The sequence below is a fragment of the Strongylocentrotus purpuratus genome, unplaced genomic scaffold, assembly GCF_000002235.5.
Source record: "Strongylocentrotus purpuratus isolate Spur 01 unplaced genomic scaffold, Spur_5.0 spur5_scaffold_21, whole genome shotgun sequence".
NCBI lineage: Eukaryota > Metazoa > Echinodermata > Echinoidea > Camarodonta > Strongylocentrotidae > Strongylocentrotus > Strongylocentrotus purpuratus.
In genome coordinates, this window is record NW_022145607.1 from 35,383,307 (window position 1) to 35,408,449 (window position 25,143).

The 25,143-nt window shown below is 40.5% G+C and overlaps 1 protein-coding gene across 4 annotated transcripts in view; it reads right to left on the minus strand.

Moving 5' to 3' along the window:
* LOC594750 (trafficking protein particle complex subunit 10) overlaps positions 1-15,626 on the minus strand; it is a 43,262-nt gene extending 27,636 nt beyond the window's left edge. For all 4 annotated transcript variants that reach the window (XR_004065838.1, XM_030994613.1, XM_030994612.1 and 1 more), the window contains exons 1-3: positions 15,473-15,626; positions 1,643-1,724; positions 857-992 (exon numbers count right to left, since the gene is read on the minus strand). Coding sequence is in view for 3 of the 4 variants with exons in the window: in XM_030994613.1 (XP_030850473.1) it covers positions 857-992; positions 1,643-1,724; positions 15,473-15,497 (243 nt within the window). In the remaining variant the exon portion in view is untranslated. The remainder of the gene's footprint in view (positions 1-856; positions 993-1,642; positions 1,725-15,472) is intronic.
* Positions 15,627-25,143: the final 9,517 nt, after the last annotated feature.

Below are 25,143 nucleotides of genomic sequence, written 5' to 3' on the forward strand. Positions count from 1 at the left end.
TGATCAAACAAAGATGATTTTGTCATTTAAATTGTATGTTCTTTCAAATTTAACACTCAGTTTTTCATTATCTCACAAAAAACTAATTTTGTGTAGCGCCCTCTGCAACAGAACTCAACTATCCCTTTAAGTGAGGACCTATGTTGCCTGCAGCCATTCATTCCTTACACACACATAAATGTGGCAGTGGACCGTGACAATCTACCATGGCATATGTGAATGAGTCTTTTCCTATTGCACCACCGACTTTATTGACAACAAATCAAAAAACATTATTCATACCCCATGTATTAAACTTTGATATTTTTATCCTTCATAATTCAAGAATGAAACAGGGACTGGTTGAGTTAGGGCCTTTGTTAAATACTTTTAGATGTAAGCTTCAATATGTCAAACTCTCAAGAAAAACAAATCGGGACAATTCAATGGGAATTGAGGTGAAAAATAATTTGTGAGCGTTGTCATTGTTACATTGCAAGTGTGGAAGAACATCAGATAAAACATGTTCCCTGAAAAGCATGGCTCTTCAAATGCCTTTATTATTTATTCTAAAAATGTAATGTATCATCGTAAAAATCGGGACGGATTTTTACGCCACGTGTTCGTGTAGTCCCATATATATCTTTCTGGGTACAGTGTTTGTAACTTTAGCAAGACTTGGCCAAATTTCTTATCATTTTGATGATTCAAGAACCTCGCAATACACACAAATACTTATATGCTAGATGATTAACGTTTTCTGGTCGATTCCACACCGTTTCTTTCACAATGCAATCGCATGACCAGAACTCAACTTCTTCTTTAATTCATTGATTTAAATATTCTATTCTTTGATTACAATACTTTAAATACTTACAGGACATTCTGTCCAGTATATGTGAAAAACCGGAAGCTGCAGCAGTTTGCGATCATTCTCCGTCGGAAGGAGGTCCGAGTTGTACGGAACAAAGTTAACATCCACATTGATCATTTTGGGTGCACGCCCATATGATCTGTAAAGGAGGAGGAAAATAAACATATTCAAACATACCGGTAAGAGCTAGAAAATCAAATATTAATTACCGTACTAAAGATTAGCACGTATATCTTCTTCTTCAATTTTAGGATATGCAATGTCCCCCAAAAGAAAATAAATGGCATTTATAAGCAAAGTGTACTTCACATTTCTGTAACTCATAACACACAGCTAAATTAATACTCAGTTCTTGTATGCTTACAAATCTAAAAGATTAAAACCTGTGAATTCTAAAGTTCTTTTTTTTAGATTGTGTTCATTTAGGGGGGACACTGTGATTTTGATCATATTAGGTCAGTAATAGGGACGAGTCCAGAGATGTCCTGAGCGACATATTGTCCTCTACGACATATTGTCCGGATTCGTCTGAAGATGTTAATCTTGTGGAATGAAAAGCATTTTCAATGTGAAAGGTGTATTAATGTCTTTTTTGCTAGCTAAACGTTTCACGAAGTGCGCTTTCAGTGATATCTTTTTATTTAAAGGCTAAACATATTGTATATATGGCCTGTATGACATATACAGAAGGACTCTTTATTTTACACCATTTTTCTTTTTTATCTGTAAGAGTTTCTGCATCACACAAGAAGGATTATAAGGTGGGGCTGGTAGCCATATTGTCCTTACCTTCGCCATTCTACCACTTCTCTTGGAAGGCTCTGGGCCAGCTCTACGTGGATGGATGAAAACAACTCTTGCTCCCCATGACCTGTTCATATGTAACAAAAAATGAAAGATAATTTATTGGATCTTATTAAGGCAATATGAGATAAGTTGGTGGGTGTTAAATATTGTCTTTGCACTCATTCTGAGCATTTTTTACAAACTGAAATAGAAGCAATTTTTAAAATTCGAGTTTAATTGTAAATTCAATTGAATTCAATTCTTTTTCTTCATCCAAATTCACAAGAATAAATGGAAATTTGTTTTGGTCACACATTGTACAAATACGTAATATATATATGAGAAACTATACCGTTGTGTTTATAATCATAGAAGAACCATTAAAATAAAAGAAAGACAAGATAGAAATATTCTTATATTCTAGTATTAAACATTGAAAATGATGAAAAGGATAAAACATCAGTATGAAGGAAGGAAGGAAGGAAAACCATGCCAAGCCGATACTTGGGCCCACATGCTCCTCACTCCATTTGATTGTACAAAGGAATGGAGTATGGAACATATGCTGTCCAACATTTCAATGAGCGCATTCTCCTTCCTGATGGTAATAATTCATATAAGTAATTTAGATTGTGATTCTCATTTGCAATGATCTGTTTAGGTTTTTGGAGGATTCGTGCCTTGCATTCTTCTGCCAAGTTTCGTTTTTTTTTCCCGTTATTTTACTTGCCCTTTTAACTACACTTTCCATTTTTCTAAATTCATCCTTCCTACATGCCCCAAACCAAACAACACAATTGAAAAGAAAAATACTCTTGACAATGGATTTGTAAAAAAGACTTAAGATAGGTCATAGGTCTATGCACATGTAGAGAGCTCAGTTTCCTAAGATAGAAAATTCTTGTTTGGGCCCTCGCCACAATGGACGTACACGCATCATGCCAGGTAAGTTTGTTATCAATCGTTGTGCCAGATATTTGTATTTTGGAACAATTTCAATGTTTTCATCTTTGAACTTCACTGGTTAGTGTTGTTGTGTAGCAACTCTAAAGTCAACAATGATTTCTTTCAATTTGGACCGATTTAGTTGAAGGTAATTATCATCACACCATTTAATAAACTGCTCTATGTTTGAATGATAGTTATTTTCATTACCTCTGATCATCCCCAAGATTGCAGTTTCATCTGCATATTTGAAAAAGCGAACATCGTTATTACTAGACATGCAATCATTAGTATACAAAATAAATAAAAGAGCAGAAAGCACACATCCTTGAGGGGCACCGGTATTGATAGATATTGAATCTGACAAAACCCCTTGCACTTTAACTCTTTGAGTCCTGTCTGTAAGAAAGTCCTTTTTCCACAAAATTAAAGAAGGTGGTACGTTCATCCTAAGTAACTTTTGCAAGAGAATATGGGTCTGCATAGTATTAAATGCTGATGAAAAATCTGTGAACAAGACTCTTGCATAGCATCCAAGTTTATCGGTATGTTGTGCGATTTCTTGAATCAGTGTTATGACGGCGTCATCAACAGACTTCTTAGGTTCATATGCAAATTGAAGTTTGTCAAGAAGATGGGACACTGATGGGAAGAGAAACTGCATCACGAGTCTCTCAAAACATTTCATGATGATTGAGACAAGCGCGATTGGTCGATAATCATTCAGCTGAGACGCATGGTTTGTTTTCGGTACAGAAATCGCAATCAATGAGTTTCAGGTGGCGCCGTGGCGGGGGACTTGGATTCATTGAAACAGCTGACGACCAGTGTTTCAGCAGTCTACCATTCATTCCATCGGGGCCCATTGCTTTGTTTGCCTTCATGCGTTTGAATAATGATGCAACAATTTCCCTGGCAATCGTGGGAGGACTATTGTTACAGGGAAGATTACAAGACTGGAACTGCTGGACTGAATTTCGGAAGAAAAGTCCATTGTATCGAAACGGGCATAAAAATGATTAAGTTAATTCGCGATTGCGATGGGGCAGCTGGAAACAAAGGCAAGAGTCTGTTTATGTTGATGTCCTGACCCAGTTAAGGTACGTAGACATTTCCACGCGTCGCTGGCCTCATTTGACTTGAAACAGTTTTGAAGCTTTTCTTTGTACTTCTGTTTGGATCGTGCAATTTCTTTCGTCACAATTTCATTTATTTATTTCAGCTTTACTAGATCTTGGTTTTGAAATGCAACTTTCTTTTTCCGGAAAAGCGCCTGCAATTCTTTCATTACCCAAGGCTTATAATTTGGATAGCATTTCACATGTAGGTCTTCACAAAAAAGTACATAATTACTAACAGTGATGGCTGCCTTTTCCAGGTCGTCTGCGCTCGAAATCAGCAGGGGCGTCGCTGGAGGGGGGTGCGAGCGGCCCCCACCTGTCAGGATATTGTTGGTAAAATTGCGCTGCTGTCAGGAAAAAAGAGAAAAGGGAGAGGGAAAAACAAAAAAGAAAGAACGAAAAAGAAAGAAAGAAAAAGAAAGGGAAAGAAAGGAAAGAAAGGAAAAGAAAGGAAAGAAAGGAAAGAAAGGAAAAAAAGGAAAGAAAGGAAAAGAAAGGAAAGAATGAGAAAAAAGAAAAAGGAGAGGAAAGAAAGAAATTCATTGTAGAATCTGTTTTTCCTATCGCCAAAGCGCGGATCGGAAATATGAAACGTCTGCGAAAATGCAGAGAAAATGCGTCGGTCCGCGTTTACGAAGACGATTGCCAAAGCGCGGATCGGAAATACGAAACGTCTGCGAAAATGCAGAGTCCATGTTTAATCCACAGATAGGAGCATCACTATCCTGGCTGTGTAGTAAAACCTGTGCTTTTGATTCTAAACATTTCAAACACCACTGTACAAAACTCAACTAATTTCACTCAAAATCTGTACTTTAGTGATATTTGATGACACTTAAATGGCAGTAAAATACATTTTTTAAAACTTAGATTACTGATGTTACTGACGTAGCTATTGGTGACAATAGTCAAATTACTGACTAATCGCCAATAAACCAAAACACAACAACAACGAGTCAGCCCGGCTTGACCAACGAACTCCCACGAAACGAGTGCTCTGATTGGCCATTGGCTATGTTTTGGTAGGTGGATCCGGAAATATATCGGCCGCCGGGTAATATTTCGATTGCATGAACGTACTGCTTCGCGGTTCTGAGATACAAATTGGATAATTCATATCAGTAAGTCCGTAAATTATGTATTTACTATTAAGTTATCAAATTTAGAAATCAGAAAATTAGATCTAAATAAAGAAAATCGGGGGAGAAATGTCGGAAAAGAAAAGGGTGCCGAAGGCAAAATGATTATGAAGGAAAAACTGTGCGCCATCTACACGTTGGTAATGGCGTTATCACAGTTTTTCCTTCATAATCATTTTGCCTTCGGCGTAGACTAGAAGAGATGAGATTGACGGCAGCGAGAGTTTAACACGGCTTGCAAGATTTTCAACATGGATGTCGATTTTGACCCATAATTTCCTTAAAAGGGACCATTAATCGGATTATTTCAATCAAGTTAGTAAGTGGAACCGATGTATTATAGCCTAGGCCTAATTCAAAATTGGATATGCACGAGGTAAAATGACATTTTGGGGGATTTTGGGGGCATAACAATACGGCCGTGGCAAGTTTGTCATGTTTGTGGGAGGGGCCTAGCGGCTAAAATCTAGCCGTGATATCTTCAACATAGGCTGGCATAGGCGATCGTTCAGTCTCTATAACCGGAGGTCTAGTGGAGCCAGACGTAGTCTCAGTGGAACAACCGACGGTATAGAGACTGAAGCTTTCGGTCTATGAATATACCAGCGTTTTGGAGGGGCTGTATCTTTTGATAGAAACATCGGTGAGACTTGAAATTTGAAATGTATTATTCTGATTACATTTTTTATTCAAATAACAAACAAAAACGGTGAAAAACGATCCCAAATTGAAAATTGAAAAATCGTTCAGCTCAGACACCCACTCCAGCAAAGCATAGAGAGTCCATGCTAATGCGTATGGACCTCTAGCACTGCATGTATGTGGTATGCACGGGGTGGATTTTTTTTAGTATTAAGATCATAAAATGTAAGACAAATACAACATAACATAGGTTATGTTATATTTGTCTTACATTTTACAGTATTTAAGATTATTAAATTATTTTTATAATAGAAAAAAAGAATTCAAAACTAACTTTTAAAGCCCTTTTTCCTCCTTCTTTTACAGAGACGGCAGCATGATTCCCTCCTCGATTGCGATGACATCAAAACTGCGCACTTTACGCACACCATACACTGACTTCTACATGCGCTACAATTCGCCACAAAGACAGCTCACCCCTGAACAACTCGACACAATACCCTCCCTGGATATCTCGCCACAATACCCTGGACAACTCGACCGTAGCAAGTTGTGCAGGGTATTGTTGCGAGATGTCCAGGGTATTGTGTCGAGCTGTCTTGGGGCGGGTTGTTTTTGTGGCGAGTTGTCTAGGCCCCGGTGAAAACATACGTGACTCGTGACCCGTGGCTCTTGCGCAACATCTGACGGGTAGTTTTCTTATCTCGCAGACGTTTTCATTTATTGCTTTATCGCAGGTTTAAAGCACCTAGGCCTCTTATTCCGTACAAATTTCTAGATAGACTTTCGAAATGCTTATTATTAGTATCATTATTAATATTATTATTATTATTTATTAAGACCCCAAAATTGCTAAATTGAATATTATACTTTGGACTTATATAGTAATGCTCCGCCACCTCTGTCGGCTAATAGTTGGGCTGAAATGTATACCAAACTCTAAAAACGCTCGTACGCAATAGCCTACCGCTGAGCTGTGTACACAACCGATCGCGTCCATATCAACATGCATATATTCGGACGTAAGCGGTCGCGAACGGTCTTTAAAAACAAAGGTCAAAAAATCCGAAAATGGCGCACGTTAGCTGAATTGCGGATGGGCTATAAGCAAACAAGTAGGCCAGATGTCTAGAAACCAAGGAAATTTACACTAACGAAACTTGTAAGTTCCATTCTTTATTTATTTGTGATGGGTTAGACTCTATATCCCATTTAATTAATTAGTAGGACATTTGAAAGTGTCATACCGCAGGCTTTCAAATGTGTCGCGTTAATGTGCTGGTGCCAGTGTTGCCTGTTTTACTACACAGTCAGGATAGTGATGCTCCTATGTTAGACCGAATTTTCCGTCTCTTTCGTTCGTTAGCCTCTTATTGGGGTAGGGTCGGCTCTCTCTTTAGAGACGGAAGCCGTTTATACACATGTCCTTGCTAACGCCACGGCCAGTCCTGGTCGTAGCGTTTTGCCCCCAAAATCCCCCAAAATGTCATTTTACCTCGAGCATGTTATATTGTAAATTAGGCCTAGATCTCTAGGCTATAATAAATCAGTTCCACTTACCAACTTGACTGAAATAATCAGTTTAATAGTCCTGTAGTGACTTGAACTTTACAAAGGTCACAAATGTTTATCAACATTGTACATAGCCAGCATTTTAAACATTCCTTTTGTTAGTACTTTACGTTCAGCCAGCTTCAATAACAATAACAATTTACAGCTGCACATTCTACATATTCTCTGAGTTAATTTCATCCATGGAACCACCCAGCAACAAGAGTGTTATTTTAGTTACTCCAATCGGATCGCACCTTATTGTTTTAATAAGCCAATCATCACACTTTTAGCGCACTTGGATAAGTCTCCACACACGGTTTTTACTCACTTCTCCGGTCTTCAGTTTTCATCATCGGACTTGTTTTATATAGGACGTTTTCGGATTATTCAACAAGCTTCTTCTCATTAGTTTTCACGTTATAGCGAGTTTCATCATCATCATTTTATTTGAGGACTAAATCGCAAATTAGATTTGTCTTCTATTTAATTTCGGGAAGTGTGAACTGTAAGGTTGTGTGCCTTCATCCTATTCGCGTTTCACTAGCTAGCTAGTCGCGCTCCACGTGCTGATTCTTCACTTCGCTTTATCGCTCTATTCTTCCTCTTCATGATTCGCCTTCCAGTTGCTTTCTATACTCGAGATATCAACGCTGAGGATTATTATTAACGGTAAGAATACTCATTTAGTTTCTACACAACATTTATTCCTACATTGGTGACCCCGAATTTTTTGTTCTTCTACGAGCGATATTTTCTTTTGTGTGTATGATGACGACGACATCACCGTCAACGGAAATGCCCGACTCCGACCCCGCCGCGGCCGCGACGGCACCGGGCAGTACCGGGCCAGCTGTTACTGCTTTTGGACTCAAGTTACCGCCGTACTGGCCGGGCGATCCGGCACTCTGGTTCGCCCAGGTGGAGGCGCAGTTTTTGACGCGGGCTATTACGCGACAAGAGACTAAATTTGCACATGTCATCAGCTCATTACAGCCTGAAGTAGCACAGGAGGTCAGGGACTTCATAATTGCCCCCCCTGCTAAGGATCGCTATGACAAACTGAAATCTGAACTCGTCAAACGAACTGGCGTTTCCGAACAGAAGAGAATTCACCAGCTTCTTAATGCGGAAGAGTTAGGTGACCGCAAGCCTACTCAACTTCTTCGTAGAATGCGACAACTACTAGGAGAATCCACATTAGAGGAAGGGATTTTGAAGCAACTTTTTCTACAACGCCTACCGAATAATGTCAGAATTATTCTTGCTTCGTCATCCGACTCTGTCTCCATCGAACAATTGGCGGAGTTGGCGGATAGAATCTTGGAGATTTCTTCCCCATTTTCTGTGTCTGCTGTAGAGTGCACGCCTGCTAGTACTACTGTTTCCTCATCACCGCCACAAGTTTCTGCGGAGGTTCAACAGCTTTCCAGGCAAGTCACACAACTCACAGCACAGGTGCAAGCTCTGACTTCTTCCCTCCAGGAGGATCGTCGTAGTCGAAGTCAGCATCGCGATGCATCTCATCCACCTCGACGTCCTTCCAGATCCAAGAGTCCACGGAGACAACAGCATCATCAAGGAGCTGAGTGCTGGTATCACTGGACTTATGGTGACAGAGCTCGCAAGTGTGTGAGTCCGTGCTCGTCCAGCCGCCGACATTCGACATCGCATTCGACACCTTCAACCTCGCAGTCATACCCTCAGGGAAACGACCTAGCCAAGGAATAGCGGCGACAAGTTCCCTTGGCGACAAACCTCATAGTCGTCTTTTCTTCATTTTTGATAAGAACTCAGGCAAGCGTTTCCTGGTTGACACAGGAGCCGAAGTGAGTATTTTTCCCCAGTCACTGTTGGAGAAATCTCAATTTTCATCGGTCGGAGCGTCGAAGATCCAACTTCAAGCAGTCAATCATTCGCCGATCAACACTTTCGGTGAGCGATCTTTTACTTTGGATCTTGGATTGCGACGAGTGTTTCGCTGGATTTTTATTGTCACGGATTTGAAGACGCCTATATTAGGAGCGGATTTTCTTACTAACTTTGGTTTACTCGTCGACGTGAAACATCGCAGGTTGATCGACACTAAAACCAATCTTAGTGTGTGTGGATTCGGCTCCTACACTGGAACTATCAGTCCCATGTATGTGAGAGGGGTTTCTGATGACCGCTTTCACGTTCTCCTCCGCAGCTACCAGGACATTACTCGCCCGGTATACAAGCCCGACGGTGTGAAGCACGGGACTACTCATCATATCCAGACACGAGGTCCCCCTGTTGCAGCTCGTCCTCGGCGCCTCGCTCCTGATCGTCTTAGAGTAGCTAAGGCCGAGTTCGACCACATGTTAGACCTGGGCATTATTCGCCCATCGGACAGTAATTGGGCTTCTCCACTCCATATGGTCCCAAAGAAGACCCCAGGTGACTGGCGACCTTGTGGGGATTACCGCGCCCTCAACTCTCGGACAACTCCTGATTGTTACCCGATACCCCACCTACAAGATTTCTCATCCTGCCTCAGTGGTAAGACGATTTTTTCTAAGATTGATTTAATTCGTGCTTATCACCAGATCCCAGTCGAGCCGTGTGATATCCCAAAGACTGCAATAACCACTCCATTCGGACTTTTCGAGTGGGTTCGCATGCCCTTTGGACTTCGGAACGCGGCTCAGTCTTTTCAACGGCTGATGGATGAAGTTGTTCGTGGTCTCCCTTTTGTCTTTGTGTACCTCGACGACCTGCTCGTTGCCAGTACTACGGATGACGAACATGTGACACACCTCCGCCTACTTTTTGATCGACTTCGTGAGTATGGCATTGTCATCAACACTTCCAAGTGTCAGTTTGGTGTATCTTCATTGACTTTTTTAGGCCACCACGTGGATCAGCATGGTATCTGTCCTCTCAACGACAAGGTGGAACACATCCGGAAGTTTCCTACTCCAACTTCGCTCACTACACTGAGAGAATTTCTTGGTCTCATGAACTTTTACAGACGTTTTATTCCTCACTGTGCTGAAGTGCTCCAACCTTTGACAGATCTACTTAAAGGCAGGAAGAAGAAGAAAGAGTCTATCACACTCAATGAAGCTGAGCTCTTAGCTTTTAATCGAGCTAAACAGGACTTAGCTGACGCTTCTATCCTTGTGCACCCTCGATCTGGAGTTCCTCTCTGTTTACTCGTCGATGCATCAGACTATGGTGTCGGTGGAGTGCTCCAACAGTTAGTGGACAACACTTGGCAGCCACTCGCTTTCTTTTCCAAGCGGCTCCAGCCGGCAGCAACTCGGTACAGCACGTTTGGACGCGAGCTGCTCGCTGCCTACCAGAGCGTGAGACATTTCCGCCATATGCTCGAAGGCCGGACTTTCACCATCTTCACCGATCACAAGCCCCTCACCTACGCTTTGCAGGCTAAGCCGGGCAGACACTCACCCCGAGAGATTCGACACCTAGATCTCATCTCACAGTTCACCTCTGATATACGTCATATCAGTGGTAAGCACAACACTGCAGCCGACGCCCTCTCTCGTCTGCCTATCAGTGCCGTCGACTCAACTTCCATTGTCGATTTTGCTGCCTTAGCTCGATCACAGAAGGATGATGAGGAGTTCGCCGACTTGTCAGACACTTCGCTCAAGCTTGAGTCGATACCACTTCCAGGCACACTCACCACTTTGCTTTGTGACATTTCCACTGGGAGTGCCAGGCCTCTAGTGCCAGTTTCGCATAGGAGAACAATTTTCAATTCACTCCACGGATTATCACACCCTGGTGCTCGAGCAACTCAGAAGGTGATAACAGAGCGTTTCGTTTGGCCGGGAATCAAGCGCGACATCAGGAACTGGACGCGTACCTGTCTGGAGTGTCAGAAGTGTAAAGTTCATCGACACACCAGAGTACCTTTGGGCACATTCGCATCCCCAGATGCTCGATTCTCGCATGTTCATATAGACCTCGTGGGTCCACTTCCTCCTTCGGAAGGTAATAGCTATCTTTTGACTTGTGTTGATCGCTTTACCAGATGGCCAGTAGCTATTCCGATCCCGGACATTACTGCCGAGACGGTAGCACAGACTTTTGTGGCCAGATGGGTGGCGAATTTTGGCACACCGGCAACCATCACTACAGACAGGGGGAGACAGTTCGAGTCCGCCCTTTTCCTCGCCCTCACCAACCTACTCGGCACTACTCGTATTCGGACAACTTCATATCATCCAGCCTCGAATGGGTTAGTAGAACGCCTACATCGTCAGCTCAAAGCTTCGATCAAGACATATAACACTGTACGCTGGACTGAAGTGTTGCCCCTTGTACTATTGGGGATACGCACAGCTGTCAAGTCTGACATTGGATGCTCCTCAGCTGAGTTGGTGTTTGGGACAAGCATTAGGTTGCCTGCCCAATTCGTAGAACCGACGAAGCCAGACACAGACATTGATCCGGCGAACTATGTACATAGACTGAAAGAGCTGATGAGTAAGCTACGCCCCACTCCTCCTCGCAAACAACGACATGCTAGTACCCAGATTCATGCTGACCTTCATTCTGCTAGCCATGTATTTTTGCGCCAAGATGCGGTCAGGAAACCCCTAGAACCGCCCTACAGGGGTCCCTTCCCAGTTCTCCGCCGTACTGACAAGTTTTTCTCCATTGACATTAATGGTAAGCGTGAGAACGTCAGTGTAGAACGTTTAAAGCCTGCATTCTTAGAGGATTGCGCAACTCCGGAGATCGCACCACCACACGACGATATCCCGTCATCATCGACCATGGTTCGGCCTCCACGCGTAGATCCCCCGTCATCGTTGGTCGCAGATCGGCTGCCGAGCTCTGCTTCTACCCCGCCTGTCGAGCCGCGAAAGACGCGATCCGGCCGGCATGTCAGGTGGCCAGCACGCTATGTGGAATGTTTTGGTTATGGATGAAGACAATTATATTGCCATCTTGGATTCAAGATTCAAGAATTGCGGATGGGCTATAAGCAAACAAGTAGGCCAGATGTCTAGAAACCAAGGAAATTTACACTAACGAAACTTGTAAGTTCCATTCTTTATTTATTTGTGATGGGTTAGACTCTATATCCCATTTAATTAATTAGTAGGACATTTGAAAGTGTCATACCGCAGGCTTTCAAATGTGTCGCGTTAATGTGCTGGTGCCAGTGTTGCCTGTTTTACTACACAGTCAGGATAGTGATGCTCCTATGTTAGACCGAATTTTCCGTCTCTTTCGTTCGTTAGCCTCTTATTGGGGTAGGGTCGGCTCTCTCTTTAGAGACGGAAGCCGTTTATACACATGTCCTTGCTAACGCCACGGCCAGTCCTGGTCGTAGCGTTTTGCCCCCAAAATCCCCCAAAATGTCATTTTACCTCGAGCATGTTATATTGTAAATTAGGCCTAGATCTCTAGGCTATAATAAATCAGTTCCACTTACCAACTTGACTGAAATAATCAGTTTAATAGTCCTGTAGTGACTTGAACTTTACAAAGGTCACAAATGTTTATCAACATTGTACATAGCCAGCATTTTAAACATTCCTTTTGTTAGTACTTTACGTTCAGCCAGCTTCAATAACAATAACAATTTACAGCTGCACATTCTACATATTCTCTGAGTTAATTTCATCCATGGAACCACCCAGCAACAAGAGTGTTATTTTAGTTACTCCAATCGGATCGCACCTTATTGTTTTAATAAGCCAATCATCACACTTTTAGCGCACTTGGATAAGTCTCCACACACGGTTTTTACTCACTTCTCCGGTCTTCAGTTTTCATCATCGGACTTGTTTTATATAGGACGTTTTCGGATTATTCAACAAGCTTCTTCTCATTAGTTTTCACGTTATAGCGAGTTTCATCATCATCATTTTATTTGAGGACTAAATCGCAAATTAGATTTGTCTTCTATTTAATTTCGGGAAGTGTGAACTGTAAGGTTGTGTGCCTTCATCCTATTCGCGTTTCACTAGCTAGCTAGTCGCGCTCCACGTGCTGATTCTTCACTTCGCTTTATCGCTCTATTCTTCCTCTTCATGATTCGCCTTCCAGTTGCTTTCTATACTCGAGATATCAACGCTGAGGATTATTATTAACGGTAAGAATACTCATTTAGTTTCTACACAACATTTATTCCTACAGTCCCTTTTTAGGAAATTATGGGTCAAAATCGAAATCCATTTTGAAAATCTTTTTCAACATGGATTCCGATTTTGACCCATAATTTCCTAAAAAGGGACTATTAAACTGATTATTTCAGTCAAGTTGGTAAGTGGAACTGATTTATTATAGCCTAGGCCTAATTTACAATATAACATGCTCGAGGTAAAATGACATTTTGGGGGATTTTGGGGGCAAAACGCTACGACCAGAACTGGCCGTGGCGTTAGCAAGGACATGTGTATAAACGGCTTCCGTCTCTAAAGAGAGAGCCGACCCTACCCCAATAAGAGGCTAACGAACGAAAGAGACGGAAAATTCGGTCTAGATCTACTCCTATGTGTGCAGACACCCTAATATGATCAGATGATTATGATTAAAATTAGGGTAGAGTAAAGTACCCGGTAATCGGTCAGCTCCGGTTTTCGGCCAATTGGTTGGATACATGGTAAAATCACTTTAAAATACATCGCATAATAGCATAACACATATCCCACACATACCATACCATGCCAGTGTCACTGAAGAACCACATTTGCAATGAAAAATATATCCTAAAATATCACATTTTAGCGATGTAATCGGCGGTCCCGCTACCCAAATCTGAAAAATCGAGTTTCTTACGCGTGTATGTAAGAAATATGGGTACCATAAAATGAGCTTTATTTCAAGTATTTTTCAGATATAGAGCCCGATTTTGTGCTGGTCGCAAGCTCAAAAGTATCTCATCGCATGTATTAAATCAATGCAGCCGCACACCGCGACGCACACACGATATGTCTGTCTAATTCAGATTCCAACTTCCGATCACCGCTGTGCCTGTATTCGGCCAGGCGAGCACCCGGGAGCTCCGGCGTGGGATACCTGCTCCGCCCGCTTGTGCTAGACATCAGCGCAGAAACGCACGGCGCGCGCGAGCGCTTCCTATTGACTTTGTACATGCGGCCGTAAACTGAAACGCTCGGCCGATAACCGGCTCCAAAACAGTGAAAATTGAAATGAATATTGTCATGGCAATTCGTGATTTTTTTTTGGGATTCTTTTTTTGTTTAAATAATAATAATATTTGCTTCATGATTTGAACAAGAAATGATAATAAATAGGAAGTAAAGAGTCCAATAAATAGGATTTTGTCTTAAGTGGCCGAAAACCGGGTACTTTACTCTAATCTAGACCCCTAGTAGAGTAAAGTACCCGGTTTTCGGCCACTTAAGACAAAATCCTATTTATTGGACTCTTTACTTCCTATTTATTATCATTTCTTGTTCAAATCATGAAGCAAATATTATTATTGTTTAAACAAAAAAAGAATCCCAAAAAAAAATCACGAATTGCCATGACAATATTCATTTCAATTTTCACTGTTTTGGAGCCGGTTATCGGCCGAGCGTTTCAGTTTACGGCCGCATGTACAAAGTCAATAGGAAGCGCTCGCGCGCGCCGTGCGTTTCCGCGCTGATGTATAGCACAAGCGGGCGGAGCAGGTATCCCACGCCGGAGCTCCCGGGTGCTCGCCTGACCGAATACAGGCACAGCGGTGATCGGAAGTTGGAATCTGAATTAGACAGACATATCGTGTGTGCGTCGCGGTGTGCGGCTGCATTGATTTAATACATGCGATGAGATACTTTTGAGCTTGCGACCAGCACAAAATCGGGCTCTATATCTGAAAAATACTTGAAATAAAGCTCATTTTATGGTACCCATATTTCTTACATACACGCGTAAGAAACTCGATTTTTCAGATTTGGGTAGCGGGACCGCCGATTACATCGCTAAAATGTGATATTTTAGGATATATTTTTCATTGCAAATGTGGTTCTTCAGTGACACTGGCATGGTATGGTATGTGTGGGATATGTGTTATGCTATTATGCGATGTATTTTAAAGTGATTTTACCATGTATCCAACCAATTGGCCGAAAACCGGAGCTGACCGATTACCGGGTACTTTACTCTAGACGTCTATTAGTAAAAAATTGGGCTAAAATTGCTTTGCTAAGAATCGATATTAAACTGGTAAAAAAACTGCTTTAAAAAATGGATACGAAACTATACTAGCGCCCAAACACCTATATCACAATTGTATTCACATAAAAAACTCAGCGACAACACGTACTAGGCTATTTCCTCTTCTGTTTTGCTGCCCCGCAAACGTAACCCACATAGAAACCAATTAGTGGGACATGACAAACAATCTTGAGTTACTGAAAATCAGGTTTCACCAAAAGTGAAACGCGAAATGAAACAGAAAGGCTACATAAAAGACTTACACGTTACAATGGGCTTGTTCTCCATTGTCTTTTCATCACCAATACTGTATATGAAGTTTAAAAACCTGAATATTTCACGTCGAAATTTATGGAAAATTAATCAGATTAGGCCTACTTTTATATTCGCGATAAATAAATAAAACTTCCGCCGGAAATTTTAGTTCGCAGGTAGTAAGGGTGTCTCCAAAACGAAAAATTACAAATGAAAGTGTAAACATAATTAAAGAGAAAAAATAGAAACGATAGAAAGAAATGAGAAATGGGTAAGAAATAAGAAATAGAAATAATAAAGAGATAAGAAATGAGAAATGGGTGGTAAAGAGAAGAAAAATATAAATGCGTGGGACGAGGGAGCAGTGGCTCAATGAGCAAAAACTTTTTTTTGGGGGGGGGGAGGGAGGGGGGGAGGCAGAAACAAATCCGCATCACCCCCACTCTTAAATGTTACATTCAGGCCACGCAAAACGTTTTTCACCTCCCTCGCTCCCTGCTGGGTATATACTAGTAGAGCAAAGCGGAAAATAAATGATAAAACAATCTCTAGGTTCAAGCAACACTTGACTGAAGTTGATTGGAAGACTCTGCCTTCACTGGAAGGCGTCAATGATCTATACGAACATTTTCTACAAATATTTCTAAAATTATATAATTTATGTTTCCCATTAGTTGAGGTAACATTAAAGAGTAAATGTAAAAAGCCTTGGGTAACTCATGTTTTGTTGAACTCAATAAACCGCAAACATAAGCTTGATGGTAGTTATGTCAAGAGACCAACAGCTGAGAATAAAAAGAAATATGTTGATTATAAGAATGTCTTGGTTAATACTCTTCGTATAGCCAAGCAAAATTATTACAATGATTTGTTCCACAGTGTTAAAGGTGATATAAGAAAAACTTGGTCTCATATTAATGAATTGTTAGGTCGGTCAAATAGGCATTCACTTCCTCAAGAGATGGATTTTAATGGAGTACTCCTATCATCTGCCAAGGATAAGGCTGAAAGTTTTAATAAATATTTCATTGGACTACCCATGAAAATCAGTACAGATATCCCTCAAGTACCACAATCTTTTCGTGATTATATGAAACAGTGTGAAGATAATGCATCTATGTTTCTAAAACCAACCTCAAACTCTGAGATCATTGATATTGTGTCATCTTTGAAACCATCTAAATCTAGTGGTTCTGATGATATTTCACCTAGAATTATAAAGGAGTGCATTCACCTTTTTATTGATCCCTTATGTAAAATCTTTAATATGTCTTTATCTCAGGGAGTTGTTCCAGATAAACTCAAGGTAGCTAAAGTGGTACCAGTATATAAAAAATCTGACCGTAAAAATGTAATTAATTATAGGCCAATAGCACTGTTACCAATCTTTTCTAAAATTCTTGAGAAAATAATTTATAAACGCTTAAATGAGTTTCTATCTAAAAAGAATATCTTGATTCCTCAGCAGTGCGGTTTTCGTAAGCACTTCTCCACACAAATGGGTGTGTTTAATTTATTAAGTAATATCATAAAAGCTATTGATGGAGACAAGTATTGTCTGGGGATGTTCTTAGATCTATCTAAGGCGTTTGATACCATTGACCATGGTATCCTCCTCAGGAAACTAGAGCATTATGGAATACACGTGGTGTAGCATTGTCTTGGTTCCAAAGCTATTTGTTTGACAGGACTCAATTTGTTGTGGTGGATGGTAGTAGTTCCCAACTTGCTTCTATTAAATATGGTGTACCTCAGGGTTCTGTTCTTGGTCCCCTGTTGTTTTTAATTTATATAAATGATATAATACACTCGTCAACATTATTCTCATACTCCCTGTTTGCTGATGATACCAGCTTGCTGCTGGTTGATAAGAAGGCTGAAGATTTATTACTAATTGCAAATCAAGAGATTCAGAAACTGTATGCATGGTATTGTTGTAATAAGTTATTGTTGAATGTTCAAAAGACCAAATGTGTTATTTTTCGCTCAAAGGGTAAAAAGCTTCCAGATGGTATTACTTTTCTTAATGTTGGAGGCCATGATGTTGCGCTTAGTGAAAATGTTCAGTTCTTAGGGTTAACTATGGATGAACATTTATCTTGGAAGAATCATTTAGATGTTGTATGCACTAAGTTGTCTCGAAGTGTAGGTGTCATTTTTAGATTGAAATTTATTTTACCTGAAAGAGTGCTGATAACATTATATAATAGTATTATTCTTCCTTATTTGACATATTGTAATGTTGCTTGGGGAAACACTTTTAAGTCATATCTTGATAAGTTAAGAGTATTGCAGAAGAAGGCAATAAGGCTTATTACTAATTCTAATTATAGACATCCAAGTTCTCCATTGTTCCTTCGATTAAGAATGTTACCACTAAGTGGACTTGTGTCAATCAATTGCGTATTGTTTATGTATAAACTTCAGTTTATGCCTCATGAATGTACGTTAAAAGATTTATTCCGTACAAACTCACAAATTCATAATAAATTATAATACACGTCAAAGGGGTCTTATTCATCAGCCTTTTGCAAGAACAAATATCACTCTGACCTCTTTCCATATCTCTTGCATCAAAGAATGGAACAGTTTGCCTGATGATATAAAATATAGTACAACTCTTTCTAGGTTTAGAAGGTTATCTAAAACGTATCTACTTGGAAGACTGACATAATTCTACTTTGTATCTTAATAATTTCTCATTCTCAAATGCTTATAGACCACTAAGGACTGTGTGTGTGTGTGTGTGTGTGTGTGGGTGCGCGCGTGTGTGTGAATATTTTTTTGTGTTCTATATTCTGTAGCTTAGTTTGTTTCCATCCCTTGTATAAACATTATATTCTTTTTATTCACCTTGCCATATCGTTAATGTATGTATTTTGTTGACTATAGGGCCCCGCTCACAAGCTTAGCTTCTACAGGGGTCCTAAAACCATTCACTTAATGATGTACTATTACCAGTCTCTTTTTCATGTAAAAGATTATATCATGTTTTGTGTGGTTTTGAATAAATGAACTTGAACTTGAACTTGAACTTGAAGCAAATCAATTGTATTTGTAGTTTTATAAATCACCCCGATATGTAGTTGACCTAAAACTTGTACGATGGCCATCTGTTAGCTTACCAGTTTCTAGTGAAACATTAGTTGACATATTAGTGATTTTCTTTATATTTCCACTATAACAAAATTCAATTCTAGTCTCTTAGTACGGTACTCTTATTGCAATTTCTTTACGATACGTGCACATTTTCCTTTTCCCTTTTCAATTGGTTACCTTAGAGACACTATAACCGGCCCCCCCATATCATATTGGTCGTTTGTTTCAACTCAAGGGACCGCGAAGAAGAAGAAAGAAAAAAATCCATGTTTTTTTAAGACGCCCGTATTTCAATTGTCATCATCATCATCATCATCGGGAGTGAGGTAGTCTCCCGGTCGTCTTCCAAGATATAAGTTCTATTTCCTTTAAAGAATAAACAGAAATGCCCAGAGAGAGCAGGTAAGTGCAAAATACTATTCACTCCAGCAAAGCATGCGTATTGATAGGGTGTCTGATCGCGCACCCAATGTTGTGTGTTATAAAATGGCTCTAGTATTTTAAGCATCGTGATTGGTCAATACGCGTCACATGACATTGAAAAAAATTTGATGCAAGCACGATTTTGCAGAAATGAGTGCAGAAAAAGCGCAGTAAAAAGTTATATTGCACGGTGCGTACGCGTGACCATGGAGATCATAGTGCGCGCGCGTACGTGTAGTACGCGCTCCCTCGAGTGCATTGCAATTATTGTAGGCTACGCGTAGCTAATATTGTACGCTCCACCATGATCCCCAGCGCAACGTACGCGTAGCTTAGCTCTAGCTAACTAGCTAGATCAGAGCGGCCAGCGCCAGCGGGGTATTATTAAAAAGCAAATTTTTATTTTACTTTTGCCTTGGATTTAGGCCTGTTTTGACTTTTGGATTTTATAATGAAGCCAGGAATTTCAGCTGTCTGATGTAGACTCGTCTCTAGACCCACTGTATGGATTTTATTTTTAATCAAGGCAATGAATCCCATTGACTTTTTGGTAAGCCTGCAAGGTCTTAGTCTAGAAGTAGAACCAACATAACTCTAGATCTAGATCTAGATCGAACTCTCGTAGACTCTAACTTATTAGATCTAAAGTTTCGTTTGTTGCTATTTGTGTCGCTATTTTATAAAACAAATAACGCACTTGACCCTGTTGTGCAAAATGTAAATGCAGTAAATGCTCGGTTTCTTCAGATGGTTCGCACTGTCAACTCGCCGCAAGCGGCTCGTTGCACAGAGCGGCACCAATCTAAAGAAACCTCGCGCGTACTGCATTCACCGCTATTGCACTCTGGGCCGTGCGTTATTTGTATACTAAAACCCTTCCCATAGAGATTGTACGCTTCCCTATGTGGTCTACGTGCATTGCGCGACCATCCAAAATTGGTCAATGATTTTATGAAAAAATTTGAAATTCAAACCTTTATAACAAATGATCCTGAAGGTGAAACTCAATAAATGAGGTGTCATATGAAAGAGCAGGTTTTTCTCCATATTCCCCATCGGGGGCCACCCCCAGAATTCTCAAAATATCTTGGTCAAAACAGCGATTGAAATGTTGTTTGCATCCTAGCTCCAAAATTTGCCACTTTCCTGAGCTGCCGCCCCGCGGCTTAAGCAGGGCTAGACGTAAGGATAATATCCAGATGCTTTTTTTTTCGCTAGCCCCAAGGGATCATTTGTTATAACAGTTTGAAAATACCCTTCCCACATTTTTGGAATCAGCTAATTAGGGAGGCGTGAGCTCCGCTCAGTCCAAACCATGGTTACATCGCGTAACATGTGCGCTTATAGTGAATGAAAGTATGGATGGCCGTTCCCACCATAAACCCCGGAAGTGAATACACGTTATAGTCAATGGCAATATCGCGGAGACATCTCCGCGATATTGCCATTGACTATAACGTGCATTCACTTCCGGGTTTTTTGTGCGACGAACGCTAACCATACTAGTCAATGGCACGTGTCGCGGAGACAGCGTAGCTCAAGCTTGCAAGTCGCGCATTGGCTGAGCAACTTGCGTACGATATGCATACGCTTGCATATCGCGCGATACAGCTGTTTGGCTAAATTTAGCAAAACAACATAACTCTGCGTGTACGTCTTTTTCGTCGATTCTGAGCAAAATGCTATGAATATTTCAGCGTTTTGAAGGGGCTGTATCTTTTGATAGAAACATCGGCGAGACTTGAAATTTGAATTGTATTATTCTGATTACATTTTAAATTCAAATATCAAACAAAAATGGTGAAAAACGATCCCAAATTGAAAATTGAAAAATCGTTCAGACACCCTAGTATTGACCTTGAACACTGCAGTACGTGTTAATAGGCAGCATTTGAACACATGAATAGTCAATACACTCACAACACGCAAATGCACACAATCATGCCGATGCGGCTGATCGGCAAAATTGACAGTATGAAGGGGTGACCAAAGTTCGCGGACATTTTAGAACAGCTTACAAAATGTGATATTCGATCTATGATGTCTCATATTCTACACAAATGTATTTATTTAAATTAGGGTAGCGCGCCCAGTATTCGGTCAATTCCCAGTAGATCTAGTCTAGGGGCGCTGGTCCGAGAATAAGGATCGTCTTCTTAAACGAGGATCGTCTTCGTTAACACGGACCGATGCGTCCTCAAAAATAAGGACCGTCTGCATTTTTGCAGACGTTTCATATTTTTGATCGGTGCATTGGCGAAGCAAAAAACGGATTCTGCAATGATTTTCTTGATGCATTTTACATTGACATTGTACAGAGACTTTCACATTATAAATCCTTGGGAAGACGGACAACCCATAAAAGTAGACGGTGAACTAGGGTTATTTTCCCCCGGGGAATCCATTTTTGGCATCGCCAGCAGGCCGTTCTGTAACATGAAACCCCCAGAGCGCCAATGAAAAAAAACGTCCTCAAAAATGCAGACAACCCTTATTTTTGAGGACGCATTTTGTCCTCGTTTATGAGGATATCCTTGTTAATGAGGACGATCCTCATTCTTGGACCAGTGCCCCTACTGATTCCCAGTAGGGTAGAGTGCCCAGTATTCGGTCACTTATTATAGGGTGTCTGATCGCGCACCCAATGTTGTGTGCTAAAACCCTTCCCATAGAGAATGTACGCTTCCCTATGTGGTCTACGTGCATTGCGCGACCATCCAAAATTGGTCAATGATTTTATGAAAAAATTTGAAATTCAAACCTTTATAACAAATGATCCTGAAGGTGAAACTCAATAAATGAGGTGTCATATGAAAGAGCAGGTTTTTCTCCATATTCCCCATCGGAGGCCACCCCCAGAATTCTCAAAATATCTTGGTCAAAACAGCGATTGAAATGTTGTTTGCATCCTAGCTCCAAAATTTGCCACTTTCCTGAGCTGCCGCCCCGCGGCTTAAGCAGGGCTAGACGTAAGGATAATATCCAGATGCTTTTTTTTTCGCTAGCCCCAAGGGATCATTTGTTATAACAGTTTGAAAATACCCTTCCCACATTTTTGGAATCAGCTAATTAGGGAGGCGTGAGCTCCGCTCAGTCCAAACCATGGTTACATCGCGTAACATGTGCGCTTATAGTGAATGAAAGTATGGGTGGCCGTTCCTGCCATAGAACCCGGAAGTGAATACACGTTGTAGTCAATGGCACATATCGCGGAGACAGCGTGGCTCAAGCTTGCAAGTCGCGCATTGGCTGAGCAACTTGCGTACGATATGCATACGCTTGCATACAAGCCTTTTATTAAGTCAAATCAGACCGGGAGCCAAATATCTGAAAAAGCGGCTCCCGGTCCTTAATTTTTTTAGAGAACCGGGAGCCGTTTTCCAGGACCAGGAGCCGTTTCCAAAATTGATGAAAATATGTATTCTTTTAAATTATTTGTTAAACGTTACCTTTTATTTATACATACGGTAGTTTAATTTCTAGTTTACATTTTGAGCACTCTAATATTAAATCACTCATACCTTGGATAAATCTGTCATATGTAGTTGTTGTAGTTCATGTTTAATACTATTTTCATGCCGTTAAATGTCAAAAATTGAAAAATGTTAGGAAGGGGGGAATTAAATTATTTTTATTAAAAAAATACTTAAGAAAAACCATCTATAATGACAATGCAGAGCTGCCAACCTGTCACTTTCAAAAAACATATTATTCAGCTTGAAAAGGCATATTTTAGGTGAAAAAAACAGATTTTGCCTGTTTAACGTGTTCGTTATTTAGACCTGTCACTTAAAAAAAATATTAAAAAAAAAAAAATAAAAAATAAAAAAATAATAGTTAATAAAAATAAAATAAAAAAAAGATTTGTTAAATATGTTAACCTATTTTATCAGAAAATTCCATTATTTAAAACATCACAGAATTTTAGTCAATGAGTACGAGGGCCGCTGAATCAAGGCAAGTCTGGAGTTGCAATCAACTTTGTACATAAAGTCAATGCATCAGCAGGTCCGGTGTTCTGTTTTTCATTTGGCTTTTTGAAGATACCATTACATCCGAAGGGCATGCGATAGGCAAAAAAAACTGGCAACAAAATCGCTGATTTCTTGATTTTTAGCGCTATTTTGATGAAACTGTTTCTTAAAACTGGGCTAAACCCCCGTGAGCTTTGGAAATATGGCTCCGATTCCGCATTTTTTAAAGCAAAATTTGGCTTTTGGGATAGATTTTTGGAAGTTACATCGAGACTTTCTTGTACTGACACTGTGTGTGTAGGGCAATTCCACGGTAACGGAAGGACACTCAGACAAGATTTTTGAACTTCAGGTTCATACTAAAAGAACTGTTTTATTAGTATAAGATGTGAAACAGTACAGATATAATACCTATATAAGTGCCTTTAATTCTCCCCCCAAAAATTGTCATTATAGTTAAGTAGTTTAAGAATGTGCATATTAATTATCTCGGTAACGGAAGGACATAAAAATGGACATGGTTTTTCCAGTTAATTAGTGTTTATCCAAACTTTGTGAAGTTGATGAAGCTTTCCACTTGACTGAAACACATTTTGTTCCCCATAGTTTAATACATACTAATAAAACATTTCTTTTAGTATGAACCTGAAGTTCAAAAATCTTGTCTGAGTGTCCTTCCGTTACCGTGGAATTGCCCTGTAGTGCAGTACAGCACTGATGTCATTTGTGTGTGTATGCATGGCCTGGGGAAATGCGCTCGTCTTTGAGTGGTGTACATCCCCTGTATTGTATGCTCCGTACTCCGCTAGGAGTAGGAGATAGCGGCCGCTCGTACTGTGCTGCAATTGTTTCTGGGCGATTTTAATTAGGATTCTCATTATATAATGATTTGTTAGGGTTCATTCAGTCCACGTTTAACTCGTATCAAGTAAGTTTTTGTCACATGTGTGAACATTTAGTGCTAGACATGTGGAAGTTTATGAAACAGAAAATGTTAATTCTCCCAGACCGGGCGCCAGAAATAAACATGGACCGGCGCCCGGTACTCATTTTCCCCGTCTTACCGGGCGCCAAAAGTCAGGGACCGTAGGGTAAAAATCGCCCGGCGCCCGGTTAATAAAAGGCTTGCTTGCATATCGCGCGATACAGCTGTTTGGCTAAATTTAGCAAAACAACATAACTCTGCGTGTACGTCTTTTTCGTCGATTCTGAGCAAAATGCAATGAATATTTCAGCGTTTTGAAGGGGCTGTATCTTTTGATAGAAACATCAGCGAGACTTGAAATTTGAAATGTATTATTCTGATTACATTTTTAATTCAAATATCAAACAAAAATGGTGAAAAACGATCCCAAATTGAAAATTGAAAAATCGTTCAGACACCCTACACTTAAGGGGAAATCACTAATATTTTGAATTCTTACCTCTTTTATTTGGCAATCTACCCATCAAAAGAAAAGAAATTTATTCCTCTAACAGGATTTTATAGTCACTTAAAATATAGAATAACGATAAGCAAAATAGATCTACTTCCGCAAATTATTTTTAAAATTGTTACAGCTGTCGAAACGGCTGTCTGACCGAATACTGGGAATTGACCGAATACTGGGCGCGCTACCCTATTCGGTCAGACAGCCGTTTCAACAGCTGTAACAATTTAAAAAATAATTTAAGAGCCACGAAACTTGCACAAATCAGGCAGCTGAACAACTTTTCTTAACTCTCAAAATTAAATCAGATTTAGGGCCCCGGAAAGATCTCCAACTTAGCTCAAAATTGGTCAGTGTCGCAAGACTTTCTGCACTTCTGCGTTCTTTTAGCACATGCGCTAACATGCATAGCCATATGTAGAAGTCTATTGCGAAACAACTGCGTGTGCCGTCGCAATGAATTTAGTATGTGTGTGAAGAGAATCACTTCCGTGTTCACTCCATCGCAGTGAATTTGCAAATGACGCATTTGCCGATGTGCGAGAGGTATTTATACGATACCCTTGCCATGCGGTATCGCTCGGCCAGTATTCGGTCAACGCATTGACATTCAGTGCTTTATCGCGCAATTGTGTGAAAATAGTGCGCAAATACGCTTCGCTCTTTGGCAACGGAGATACCACGCACAAATCGCGTGACCGAATTCTAATCGGCGCGACCGAATTCTGGGCAGAAAAATGCTCTGTCTTCTTT